At 37.3% G+C, this 13,920-nt stretch overlaps 2 protein-coding genes across 4 annotated transcripts; one reads left to right on the top strand and one right to left on the bottom strand.

Moving 5' to 3' along the window:
- Positions 1-6,221: 6,221 nt before the first annotated feature.
- On the bottom strand, positions 6,222-9,856 carry LOC145230624 (methyltransferase-like protein 27). 2 transcript variants are annotated; one of them, XM_080096093.1, is made up of 5 exons: positions 9,688-9,856; positions 8,314-8,466; positions 7,430-7,544; positions 7,210-7,330; positions 6,222-6,579 (listed from the first exon to the last, which is right to left on the bottom strand). In XM_080096093.1, the coding sequence occupies exons 2-5, from the start codon at positions 8,462-8,464 to the stop codon at positions 6,352-6,354; spliced, it is 615 nt and encodes a 204-aa protein (XP_079952219.1). In that variant the 5' UTR covers positions 8,465-8,466; positions 9,688-9,856; the 3' UTR covers positions 6,222-6,351. The 2 variants fall into 2 exon arrangements, with proteins under 2 accessions (XP_079952219.1, XP_079952218.1); XM_080096092.1 differs by lacking the exon at positions 9,688-9,856 and adding an exon at positions 8,985-9,455.
- A 1,538-nt stretch (positions 9,857-11,394) lies between these two features.
- LOC145228953 (methyltransferase-like protein 27) lies at positions 11,395-13,600 on the top strand. Of its 2 annotated transcripts, XM_080094178.1 has the most exons (5): positions 11,399-11,732; positions 11,889-12,041; positions 12,189-12,303; positions 12,391-12,511; positions 13,180-13,600. In XM_080094178.1, exons 1-5 carry the CDS (start codon positions 11,645-11,647, stop codon positions 13,405-13,407), a joined length of 705 nt encoding a protein of 234 aa, XP_079950304.1. In that variant the 5' UTR covers positions 11,399-11,644; the 3' UTR covers positions 13,408-13,600. The 2 variants fall into 2 exon arrangements, with proteins under 2 accessions (XP_079950305.1, XP_079950304.1); XM_080094179.1 differs by lacking the exon at positions 12,391-12,511 and having other exon boundaries at positions 11,395-11,732; positions 13,180-13,300.
- Positions 13,601-13,920: the final 320 nt, after the last annotated feature.

The following is a 13,920-nucleotide window of genomic DNA, read 5'->3' as shown; positions in this document are numbered from 1 at the left end:
AAACAACCATTTATATAAAATTTGTACAATATAGACCTGCTAGGTTTATTTTTTTAAATACATGGACTTTAAAAAAGATTCACATTGATGCTATGTAACATAACGTTGGTTGATAGTCCATTATGTTCACACATCAAAATAGTAAGACACAACCTACGCGATCCTGCTTAATGCTCTTTAATAGTCATATATTTATAAGCGTATATTTGTGGTTTTGATCATTTTTCAAACGAGTGCCATCGATGGTTTGTTTATGCTTTGAAAAGTGTTGTGTTAAAATTTTTTTGTTCAGCTTTGTTTGGTTCGCGAGATATTGGGGTCGAAAGAGAACCCCTTGCGTGGTTGCTGGAGCCGTTTTTTGCTGGTTGCCAGGATCGCGTAGGTTAAGACAAAATAGTTTTTCAAAAAAAATTAAGTGCAGCAATTGTATCACAATTTTCTTTTTTAAATGGGTGAGTAGCATTACAATTTCTTTCAACTCTAAGGGTTTGATTTGTTGTATATAAGGTTAAAAAATGGATTTCTTTGACTTTTTTTCAAATGGATTGTTTACTTATACAACTAGAAGGGTGGCTTAGCACATATTGCCCTTGCATATACACTATAACCTATTTTAAAACATAAATATATTTCCTATGCTTATTTTGTATTGGGTCCCACATTAGCCATCGTCTTTCATAACTTTAAGTCGTTTCTGCAGGCAAAAACTCATGGGTCCCCACACATGCAAAGTTGAAAATAATGCAGTTCAAGAGATAACCATGAGAAAGTCGGGTGTTGTAAGGTAAAACACAGTGATCGGCACTGGGCTTTAACAATAATACTATGTAGAATACAAACTATAAAATTAGATTCACCCCAGATATTGTTTGAAGTATGTCCTATTTAACGTTTTAAAAAACTGACCCATTTTAGGGGGCTAGTACAGCAACTAATTGGGTTCGACACACAAACTAAAAAATATATAAAAACCACAATGACTCAATCAATAGTACTGCAAAATTTCAGCCCAATCCGCCAATGTTTAAAATTTTAACCACTAGAGGTGTTTTGAGCAACAACTGTTACTGTTTCTGACGTCATAGGGCTGTTAACAAGCCCCTAACTGCCATGGCGCAAAAACGACCACCAAGCAACCCACCAACGAGCAACATACAACTGGTTGCCCTTGTAACACTATTGCTCCAAAGAAATCTTTCGTTTGTGGTGCCCAGTAACATACAAATACGTTTTACCCTTTAGGGGCTTGTTGGGTAAATGTTAGGACTACAGGGTTGAACACAACAATCGACACCTATAAATGGCATACCATGCAAGAAATCCAAATTTCAGCCAATTCTGACATTGTTTAAAAACTCACCCATTTTAGGGGGCTAGCAGGGTAAATACTGGGGTTATCAACAAAAACAAAGTGGGATGCACATCTACATGAATATATCTACCATCTGTGTAAATTTCAGCCAAATCCACCAAACATTTGATGGAAAAACGAGTCGGACAAACTTCCTGGGGAAAATACCCATTTTAGGGGGCTAGCGGGGTAAATACTGGGGTTATCAACAAAAACAAAGTGGGATGCACATCTACATAACTATATCTACCATCTGTGTAAATTTCAGCCAAATCCATCAAACATTTGATGGAAAAACGAGTCGGACAAACTTTGGGAAGAAAAAAAAAGGAAGAAAAAAACAAGAAAAAACAACAAAACAATTCGAGTAAAATCAATATGTGTCCCCTTCAGGGAAGGGGACCCATAATTACTATCATACAAACTATAATTTACCTCTGAAATACACAACATCTCAACAAAAAACGAAGTGACTGAAAATGAGTTTTAACCCTGGACATTACAAAAACTTCATTGAGAAAAATTTTCCTTGTCCAAAACCACAACATGTGCAACAAACTAACATAATTATGGAAACAACTAAATGAGGTTTTTGTGCGGCCCGCGAAGTAACTTTTAGAAGTTATGTGTTTTACTTAGGCGGAATACCCTATCAGACCAGTGAATTTACATGATACAATCATATTCTATTGGTGGTATATGTAACATTTTTACAGTAAGATTGAATGAGCCCAAAGTAGTTTGAGACTCCTGATCTGAACCTTTATCACAGGAATTTTTACGCAGAGTTTTGAATTTTATGTTCAATATTATCTGAATCAGACAAAAAATTTACATGAAGTGTAAGCATAGTTATAAACCATGTAAATTAAAATGGTTTAGACTTAGAAAGCTGTCCACAATATGGAAGGAGTGCCATAAAATGGAAAATGTATATACAACTAGAAGGGTGGCTCAGCACATATTGCCATTGCACATACACTATAACCTATTTTGAAACATTAATATATTGCCTACATTTATTTTATGATGGATCCCATGTCAACTACTCTTTTATAACCTTGGTTGTTTCTGCAAGCAGAAACTCATGGGTCCCCCACACACGCAAAGTTAAAAACAATGCATTTCAAGAGATAAGCATCAGTCAGTTTGGTGTTTTAAAAAACACTGTGGTCAGTTCTTGGCTTAAATAATTATGATATTAACCATGTAAACTATGCAAATCTAATTCAATTCACACATTGTCCTATTTAGTGTTCTATTTATAGGAAAGAAGGGGTAAATAGTGGCAAAATATAGTAAGACACAACAATCGACACCTATAAATAGCAAATTCTACAAGCTGTCCAAATTTTATTTAATTCCGACACTGTTTAAAAAATTCACCCATTTTATGGGGTTAGTGGGGTAACTGATGGGGTTCAACACCCAAAAGTATAAAATATGAAACCACAATGACCCAATCAACATTAATGTAAAATTTTACCCAAATCGACCAATGTTTAAAATTCTGACCACTAGAGGTGTTATTAGCAACATTCGTTAAGGGTTCTGACGTCACACGGCTGTTAACACCGCTACAACTGGCATGTGCAAACACGTCCACCAAGCAATGCACAAGCACAAGTACAATGTGTTCTGTTGCCTTTATTATACTGTTACACCACAGAAATCTTTCATTTGTGGTGCGCATCAACATACAAAAACGTTTTATACTTTGGGGTCTAGCGGGGTAAATACTGGGGCTAACGAGTCAAACGAAGCAGATGGCACATCTACTTGACCATATCTACCACCTGTAAAAGTTTCATCCAAATCCATCAAAGATTTCATGCCAAAAGTGCATGGACAAACTTCACCGGAGAAAAAAAAAAAAAGAAAAAAAAAAACATAGTGAAATCAAGATGTGTCCCCTTCAGGGAAGGGGACCCATAATAAATATTACAGTCATTGAGAAAACAAGACAACACAATCACCTACATAAAAAATGGCAAAACCTTGTCCAAGGGAATCACTTTGAAACAGAGTTTTAAACTGTATGATCAATATATATGATATGAATCATACAAAAAACACATTCAATTACATTAAGTGGGTATAGCTGTAACCAAATTCAAAGGGTATAAATTTCTATACCCGGCCACAATAATAAAACGGTTTTACAAAAGTCATGGATAATGTACTAAAACAACTATTAGCAACTACTATAAGCAGGTGTATTCTCTCCCATACTCCTTTTGGACTACTATAAAACATACCCACAATTTTAAGTTACAATTTTAGCTACAGTGGGTACAAACAACAAAGTGTATTGCTTATGGTGTTACTGTTACTAATTAGACAAACCCTTGTGATAAAACGACATAGTTTTGCTGCAACAACAAAACGACGCACCCAGTTTGGAATGAAACGTGTTCTATTACCTAGCTTCTTTCTTTATTGCATATTGTGCAGTCAGTCACGTGTTTAAGATTTCTTTAGAACTTTCTGGAACAATTCGTTTAGAAAACACAATCAAAATTTTTAAAAGTTAAACTTAAATGCAAATTTTTCGCACATAACTACCGTTTGACCCAGTAACTGAACGTGTACAAACAAAATTGACGGAAATGTTACAACTTTACTACGACACTCAGCAGTCAGCAGTTTGTTCAGCAGCACATTTTGGACACGCATGACTGTACATAAGGGGGGTGTTTTCCGGGGCGGGGCTGTTTTTTTCTGGTTTTCACTTTATTCGCACAGACCAGTGGTTCTTAACCTTTTTGGTGTGGTTTCCCACTAAAGTAAATCACCAAGTTCGAATTTCCCCCTCTATTATTTTTATAATGATGTTTTGTGCCCAACATTAACCACAAAAATTATTCTTTAATCGTTTTTTTGTGAAGCGATTTGGTCGGGACCTTATAGGTATACTGCAATCTTATTTAGTTTGAATAGTGGTTTCGTGAGAAAGTAAATTTGTGTGGAATTTTGAAAAATCTCATGTGCTTGCATTAGTCATTTATTGCATCACAATCAACAGATCAAATGCATTTATTCGCGAACAATAACAAAGTCATACTTTTAGTAATGTCTGTGACGTAACAAACGATTTTTGGAATTTTATGCGCCTTGTAAAACTAGGTGAAATTAATCCTACTTACATGTTATTGCGGAAAATATTGTATTAAATTAACTTTCAACGGTTAATTTCAAACCACGGGCCCGAGTTTGATGACTTCTGACTCACATAATTTCCCTCTAAAAACATAAAATTTCCCACTAATGGGAAATTTCCCACCGGTTAAGAACCACTGGCACAGACGAAAGAGTTTGTTGATTCCTTCTGGGAATCATAACGTTTGTTAAGTTAAATTTATTTCGCCCGGCGAAAGAAATTGTAGCAGTGAGGTTTAGGCTATTGCTTCAACATTCAAAATGTTAAACTCGGTTTTGTGTTTCTCGCCACTATGTAGAGCAGTGCTTTTCAACCGGGTGTATTGTACACCCCAGGGTGTACCATAATTTTTAAAGGGTGTACCACTTTGATGGGGTGTACTGGGGTGTACCAGACACAAAATATAATATACCTATGACTAGGTATCACAATAGGCAGGTTTCAGTTTTAGAACAGACTGACTGGAGTGTACAATATATGGCACAACATGCATCTCAAGTGTACGTAGATTTTAAGCTGCAAAACTCTTTTTGTGACGTCATAGTTTAATATTTCACTTCATAATCGTTGTTAATGGTAGTTCTTTTTGAAGTAGAAAGTGGATTATGGCTTGTTGGTATTTTGCTCATCATTATTTCTGTTAGGACCACAGAATCAGTGTGTTACAGGGTTGAATAAATTTTTCACTGGGGTGTACAAATTTTGAGTGAACGTTAAAAGGGTGTACCGCTTCAAAAAAGGTTGACAAGCACTGATGTAGAGCAGGGCTACTCAAACAGTTTTGTCAAAGGTCCAGGTTGAAAAGGTAAAAATTATCAAATCCGGACACTTCTGTCAGTGATGCAAATGCAACATGTCCTAGACAAGTTTGGTTATAACTAAATGCGTTTCTACATGAACACATTTGTTCAAGCCAAATGTATGTCAGTTTTGTGTTTTTGTAGTGAAATAATGGAACATTTTTTCGTCATAGTAGCACAATCTGACCGCACTTCACATTTTGAAAAGACTTCCTTAGCTGTCGTAGTCACCCAAAAAATGTAGCCGTAATCAAAAAGACCGTCGAGGTCCACATCAAACGCCTCGAAGGTCTGGATGTGGACCGCGGTCCGCCATTTGAGTAGTCCTGACGTAGAGAGTCCATCCAACTTTTTCGAAGGCCCTGCAAAAAAATGTTTGACCACTGGTTACCTACAGCAGGGGTCGGCAACCTTTTTTGTACTGCGGACCGTTTTTAAAACTGAAATTTTATTTCGGATCGGTCTTCAAAAAACTACAAACTTTTTTAGAATCAAAACGCATAAATTAGTTTATAATCCCCGGAAGGCACAGGCAAAACGTTTTGAAACATTTGGCCTGAAAACGTATACGGCCCGGTAACGAACTTCTCGCGGACCGGTACCGGGCAGCGGACCGGCAGGACTGGGCTATTATAACCTCGCCTTTCGAACCGGGAACTCACAGTTAAACAAGTTTTAGCCCGATTTGAAACTTTGCACAATGAAGACTAACTTATAAATGTTTAACAGTAGCCTAATCCCCTACGCAGCTTTCCAGGTATTTGATTGGCAGGTTTCCAAAACCTTGATATCTTTGGTCGAAATACGCTAGAAATTCCTTTGCACTCTAGTTTAATTAACTAAGTCAAATAAGTAAACTTTTTTATCATGTAAGTGTACTTCGCCAACAGCTTTATTGAACCTTCAAAATTGATGATTATTTCACGACATTTTAACTTTTCCGTTTATTGGGTGGTGTGAATAGAAATGAAAAACAGTGAACATAAACATAGACACTTCAACAACAAAATAAAAAGAAGCAACAGTTTGTTGTAACGTGTTTAGAGTTTGCGAAATACCAGCAATCTGCCCTTTAGCTGCTCTGTTTCATTTTCTTCACAAATCCATGAATACTGGGTGAAGGGTTTAGTTTCTAATTGCTCGATCTCTTGTGCTGCAATCATCCGATTTATTTCACTGTCCATCATATCGAGAAACGGTCGATTTTTTTCGCTTAAACGTTGGGTAATGGCGACGTAACCTCTTCGCCTGGTTATTCGAAATGCTTCCTGTTGATAAAAATGAAATTATGTTTCGTGTATTGGTTAAGCATACTTAAAAGTAGCTAGTATCGGATGAATATTTTTATTAACCGCTTACTTCCAATAACTACAAATAGTGTATAGCGGTCCAAAAAATAAGTTAGTAGCCTATAAGATAGCATTCGTGCAAAAGGTTTTCAGGGTATTCGCACGGCAGGACTTCACATAATCCTAGTACCCATTTGTTTATTACAAGCAATGGGAATAAATTACATCGTTATTCATTTTGTCGCTGATTAAATATTTCAAGATGAAATATCCGTCTGGTTTGACAGCAGCTGCTAATCAGGCAATGTCATCCGCAGTGGCACAATTATTTTTTCGGACAGTTTACGTTACTTAAAACGTAACTCTGTTAGTGGAATGGGATATGGCGGCCTTGGAAACCTTTCCATTGTGGTAACTATTTCAAACATTTTGGGAGAAAATTTGTTGTTGTGGGAGATGTTTTAAATGTGTATCGTAAACGCGTACTAATGTTATGATTATCTTAATATTACATAAAATGTAAAAGAAAAAAATACGCGATTTTAAATAATATTTAAACAACTGCTGTCAAATCGATCAATTACTCAACAACAGTTTATATAGACATACAGGTAGACAGTTGGCTCGGATCGTATTCGGACCGAAAGCACCCCCTGCTACAACAAGATCAAACTTTTCATCTTCAATTGGCAGAGGGTTATCCGCTGTCAAACAGTGGTTAATTGCGACACTGTAAAACAATTTTTTGATGTTTGTGATCAGTGTCTTGCTTTGTATAACAATGAACAAACTAAATTAACCAGCTTGGAGTATTGTAATTTTTACTTACTTGTAAATTTGTCGGCCTTTTAGTGCTTGGTCAAGCATGTTTTGAGAGAAATCTACCGCAGTCATTTCACCTCTGTAGCCTCTGTCTCGAAGTGCTTTTCCCACTAGACCCGTTCCTATAATGTAAGACATTTGACAGTGACATATGCTGCTTCTTTATGCATAACAAAAATTTAAAAAATGTTGGGAATTTAGTGTTGTTGGCAGACTTTTTTTAACTTTCCATCTAGCTCAACCGGCAATTATGAACAACTCATCCGATATTTCTACCTCTCATTTGGGGGGCGGGGCGCCTTCGTCACACGGTTCTTATAACACTACGCAGGGTAAAACAGGAGAAACTGGCACACAACAGTAAAAACTAGGTGTAAAAGTGGGTAGAGCTACCAACACAGGACCTTACAGTAGACAGCTTTGCTAATTGCGAACAGGTGCCGCAAAGAGCATTCAGAAACATTTAAAATGCAATTTGTGTAAAAAATACGGACCGTTAAGGTTATTAGGGTTAGGCTAAGGTCTCATTATAATAATAACAATAATATCAACCCAAAAAAATCTTGTTCTTTATGTTAAATTTGGCCCCTAACCCCATCCCAGTATCATTGCTAATCTAAATAACTGCGCTCTTTTTTACGTCATTTATCGGTATTTAGCAAACTCTTCTAATATACGACGACTTTTTCTTGTTATTGGCTCTACCCAAGATAAGTAAAAGACGGTAAAAAAACGATTGTGTTGTGTAGATGACATTACCTTGATAAAGAAGCCCCGAATGAGACGTCGAAACGTCGAATGAGAAGGAGAGTTTACAAAGTTTTTACAAATCTCAAAATATAAACAAATTTTGACTACTTTAGCAACTACATACATGTGTTTCAAACTTACTAGCTCCCAAGTCAAGTATGTTGCATTCGTTTTTGTCACTAGCTGAAATCCAGCGATCAACTGCGTCACAGATGACGTCAGGGCCGTTGTAACGCAGTCCTTCGCAATCTTTGTCGTAAGTGTTTGCCCAACTTTCGTAGTGAGCTTGCATGACTAAAAAGGCACCATCGTGTTAAGCAGTTCACAATAAATTTTGTGCTTTTCTGTAAACCTGCGGACCTTTTTCCCCAAAGGTAACATGTACAACAGGCCCGAGTTGTAAACGGGCCTGCAATAGGAGCCCGAACCCGGTCCAAACCCAGAAGTACAAGCCCGAAACCCGGTCCAAACCCGAATCGTTTTTAAGAAGCCCGTTTAGGCCCGAAAGTTTGGTTGACAGGCCTATATATTAAAGCCTCGGGAAAGACCAAACCAACAAGCACACTGGACAATCGCGTTTTAGGGCTTTTGATATTAGGCCAGGTCCAGCAACTGGCTACTTAGCTAGATAAATTTATTTTAAAAAATACTGACACAGAGTGTAAAGTGGGGCCCGAATCAGGCCTGTTTTTTTTTTTCGAAGAAACCTAAGCCCGAACGCGGCCCGACTTCCAACTCTGGGCCCAACGTATTTAAAGCTTCTTTTTAGTTCACAAAAGGTTGAATTCCTGTGTTGTGGCAGACAAGTATACCATTTGTGTCGCCATCTGGATATTTAATTTGTAAGTTGTGAAAAGCTTCTTTAGTAATCTCGTCAATCGGCTGGTTCCATTCCACCATCGTTATTTTATTCTCTAGCTACCAGCAGATCAAATGTACAAGTACAAAATAGTTACCCAGCTGTTGATAAATACAGTGCGACAGAAAAGTTAGTTTATATGACGGGAAGCGGCTGCTTTCAGCAACTACATCCCGTTAATTTTGTGTGTTCGCACACGCAAAGCCAGTAAAATCAATTGCAACCAATGCCTATAGCAGCAGTTCACGAAGTTAAATACTAGTAGATTCAGGACAAGAAAAAACTTTTGACTAATTTGTTCTTTGTATTGACTTTGCCCGTGGCTATAACATATCTGTTTGAGTTCGTAGTAAAACAGTCAAACAAGACATACAGCAAGTTACAACATTTGCAAAGTTTATCACTGTGTAGGCTAACCCTTACCCAGCACACGCAATGAAATCAAGTTTAAAGTAAGTAATATGATATAACATATACAGAAGAGGAAACAAGTTTCCTGTCATGTTTGGTTCACAGAAACATACATAATTTAAAAAAACACTATTTATAGTAGCGTGGTGTGGTTTTGGCTTACAACATTTAATGCAAAATTCATTGCTTAAAATCGTATACAGTATTCTGTGTTTTGTTATGGGCAACATACAACAAACTCATACCTTTTACTGACCGTTGTAGGTACAAAACACACGGTTTTGGCTTCCAAAGGCTTCCTGTCTGCTGCTTGACATACAGTTATAACTATTACATTGTAAAAACACCAAAAAACCTACCAGACTGAGTAATACGTGCTGCATATGGCCTTGTGATACGAGCAGTGTCGTAAATGTTTGAAATACTCTGTGTTCAGGGGCCTGACAATACACACACAGCACACATTGTGTTTGAATTAGTCCAAACAGTGTTGACTAACGCCATTGAATTCTTAACCACATACTAACACGACGAGGACAAAAACGCAACATTGTTGTCCATTTTGACTTTATTAATTTGATTGAAAGATGATAATAGTTTTGTCAAAACAAAAAGATATACAAAATGAGAGGTTACATATTTTTATATTACGTGTATTTTCGATTGAGACAAGTGAATTGGCAGTTTGCTATGGATGTAATTGTAAACAGACATGGTTTGTTGCTGTAAATAATGCTTGTCAGAAACTTGCATGTTTCAGTGAATGGAACATAACACGATACTCCAGTTTCCTCTTTACAAAGGGTGTGTCTTATTACATTTCCTATTTCCTAGCTAACCCCATACCATGTGCTGGTCTAAGGTTTCAGTTAGAAATATTGAAGCGATAAACTCAGCAAATCTTCTTTCTCGTATTCGCCTGAAGTGTTTTTGCTAGTGATGCACCGAAGTTTCGGTTGGCCGAAACATTTCGGCCGAATACGCTGTTTTTCGATGTTTCGGTTTCGGGCCGAACTTTTTTGAAAATTCGGCCGAAACTGAACTTTTTGATTGCATGGAATTAATGCCCAAACTAGCATTTTTACCGATACAAAACGTCATAAATTAACTAATTGTTGTATCTATAAAATACGAGCCACTTTGTCTGCAAAATATTGCAAGTTTAGTAAAGCTTCCAGATGGTGTAAGTGATTTTGATTTGTCATAATTCACTTCACTCGCATCAACGACACAAGGTTCAGTTGAAAACATCCATAAGCACAGGATTTTAGGTTCGGCCTGATTCGGCCGAAATTATTCGGCCTCGTGGCCGAATATTCGGTTTCGGCCCAAACCTTTTTAGTCGGGTTCGGTGCATCAGTAGTTTTTGCCATGAACTCAAATTGAGCTAGCGTAACAAAGAGCAAAGTCAACTTTACCGGTATTGACCGTGCTGAATGGCTGCTGTATGACTTATAGCATTTAGTTAAACTGTTTTGTATGCGTGTGTTTTGCCTGGCCATATATAGACAATATCAGTCAGAAACTTACCAGCTTATTGTTTGATGTTGCTGTAAATGTACAACTGATTGTTACAAATATGATGTTGTTGTCAGGCATTTTTCAAATCGTTATGCTTGTAACAAAGTCAAATGCAGTGGATCAAAGTTCTATTTTCTTTTAAGTAAACTACCACTTCGATAAGTTACAAGCAATATTTATCTTGTGGGGGCGACGGCCGTTAGTTTGTGCACATCATCATGGCCCGTTGCGACTGTAGACTGAAGGCCAGTGTGTTCCCAGTCTAGTGTGTAGAGCCCACTCCGGAGTGCAGAGTAGAGTTTACTCCAGCGTGTAGAGAGCGGAGTGTAGAGTGTGCAGAGTATTTTATTAAACGAAACGCAAAACCTCATATAGCGCAAAACACGTGGTACAAAATTCAGCAGGGAACACTAAATCACTTATGCAGGCGCACGGCTGGAAACAAAAGCTTCCTGACTCCGTAACAAAGGAAATTTCTAATCACCAACGCACAAACACGAAATTTAGGACACACAAACATATGCTATGCGTTTAAATGACATAAACTTATGGCTTTTGGCAATTTTATAAGTTCATAATGTTAAATCTAATGCTTTCGCATGTCAACCACTACAATCTATAGCTCCTTGACTAATTTTGTTCAGTATATCTGCATTTGCTCTGCTAAAGGCTAAAACAGAAATGGTAGAATGGAAGCAACCTACCGACGAAATTGCTAAAGAAGCCTTTTACAACCTACAAGTTAAATATCCAGAAGGAGATACAAAAGGTACGTCAGTCTGGGTGCAGATGCTTTTATTTGCACGTTGTAAATTACGTGGCGTGGTACCCTTAGTAGTGTGCTGAACTTGTGTAGTGTTAAATGGGACTTAATGACTTTTTTAAAGTGGATTTAGGATAGTAATTGCGGAACATGTTTTTTTAGTTATGCAGGATCACTACGAAAGTTGGGCAAAGACCTATGACAAAGACTGTGAAAGATTGCACTACAACAGCCCTGAAGTCATCTGTGACGCAGTGGGTCGCTTGGTTGCCGCTACTGATAAGAATGAATGCCGAATACTTGACCTGGGAGCTGGTAATTACAAAGCACATAACAGTTCTTAAAGTAGTAAAAGTGTTTTGATATTTTAGGATATTTTGTCTGTGTTTTAAATAGCAAAACGTTAAACTGGTTACTGTTATAAGATGACTTTAAGTAAGCTTTTTTCGTGATTGCATTTAGGGACAGGTCTAGTCGGAAAGGCACTTCGTGATATTGGCTACAACGGTGAAATGACAGCGGTTGATTATTCTCAAAACATGCTGGATTGTGCAATGAAAGATGGACAAATCTACAAGTAAGACATAAATGCAATACTGCAAGCAGGCAAATTTAGTTGCTACAAACTATCTAGACCACAAAACATTGCATTACTTTTTTACAGTGTCGCAATTAACCACTGTTTGACAGCAGACAATCCTCTGCCAATTGAAGATGAAAAGTTTGATCTTGTTGTAGGTGGGGGGGTTTTCGGCCCGAATACGATCCGAGCAAATTGTCTACCAGTACGTTTGTAAATGTTATGTTTTATTATTGCCTTGATTTTGTATTAGTCTAAAACAAAAAAGGAAATATAGAACTTTTGGTAAGCGATTTATTGGTTGTTGTTTTTTTGTTTGAAATATAGGCAAAAATTAAGATGATACAAAGCTTCCCGCAAATAAATGTTGCATAGACGTTATCTTAGATGTCTTAATTAAGATGATATAGCAGGGGTGGGCAACGTTTGTCACTGTGGGGCCAAATACAATTGCGATGATTAGAGGGCGGGCCGCACCGTTATATAACACAAGGTGATTTTACTTCGTCGCATATCAAAAATGCCTTACTACAAGTTAAATTCGCATTTGATTCTAGCTGCATATTGTCAAGCTGCAAAAAAATAGCACCGGGCGCACTAATCTCAAAAAAATATAATAATTGGACTCGTTTACAAGTACATTTGAAATTCAAGTGTCTCCGCGGGCCGCACAACCTTAATCAATAGGCCGCATGTGGCCCGCGGGCCACAGGTTGCCCACCCCTGTGATATAGTTGCCAATATATTGACTTTGCCGAATTCTGTTTTTGCTTATTACATTGGAAAATATTTGAGACTGGAAAAATTGTTGTCTTTTATAAACATGTCCAGCATCACTTAAACCAATGCCTATAGAACTGTTTTTGTCATCAGGAAACATTCCGAATTACCAGAGGCGGCGGCCACGTGGTCCTTACTCAACGACTAAGTGTCAAAAATCGACCCTTTCTTGATAAGATGGACAGTGAAATAAATCGGTTGATTGCAGCGCAGAAAATTGAGCAATTAGAAGCTAAACCCTTCACCCAGTATTCGTGGATTTGTGAAAATGAAAAAACCGAGCAATTAACTGGAAGATTGCTGGTATTTCGTAAACTCTAAACAAAAACGCGATGCTTTGCCTGTCTGTTAGTTATACAGCTACGGTTTTAAAGATGTTTTTAAAGATGTAACTATAGTTGGATTCTGCTTCACTGTTCGTTTTCTTTATTTTTATGTCCAAAGGTTTTGTTTGAAATTTATTTGCGGTTAGTGTTTTTACAAAAACAAGCAATAAACGGAAAAGTTAACCTAATTTCATTTGGTGGAAAGCTTGTGCGTCTTACTGTAAAGGTAACTATTATTTACGACCTGGGTCGCTGCAAAAATAACTAAATGATAGATCGTCAACATTTAACAAATTCGAAATGCCATTCCTTAACTTAAACTATTAAAGTGGAAATGAAATTCTAGTTTGTCTATGCAACACTGGACCTTTTTCTTGTAACAAATGTCTAAAACTTGGTTCAAATAACAGGTAGACACATAAAAACGTTGGAATGCGCATAAGAAACAAATTTGTGCATTGGTACACTGCACTGACAAGTTTGTTGACCCCAAACTAAATAAACATTG

Source organism: Phallusia mammillata, chromosome 5, assembly GCF_965637545.1.
Source record: "Phallusia mammillata chromosome 5, kaPhaMamm4.hap1.1, whole genome shotgun sequence".
NCBI lineage: Eukaryota > Metazoa > Chordata > Ascidiacea > Phlebobranchia > Ascidiidae > Phallusia > Phallusia mammillata.
The sequence above is the reverse complement of the archived record's forward strand: the minus strand, read 5'-3'. Positions and strand labels throughout refer to the sequence as shown.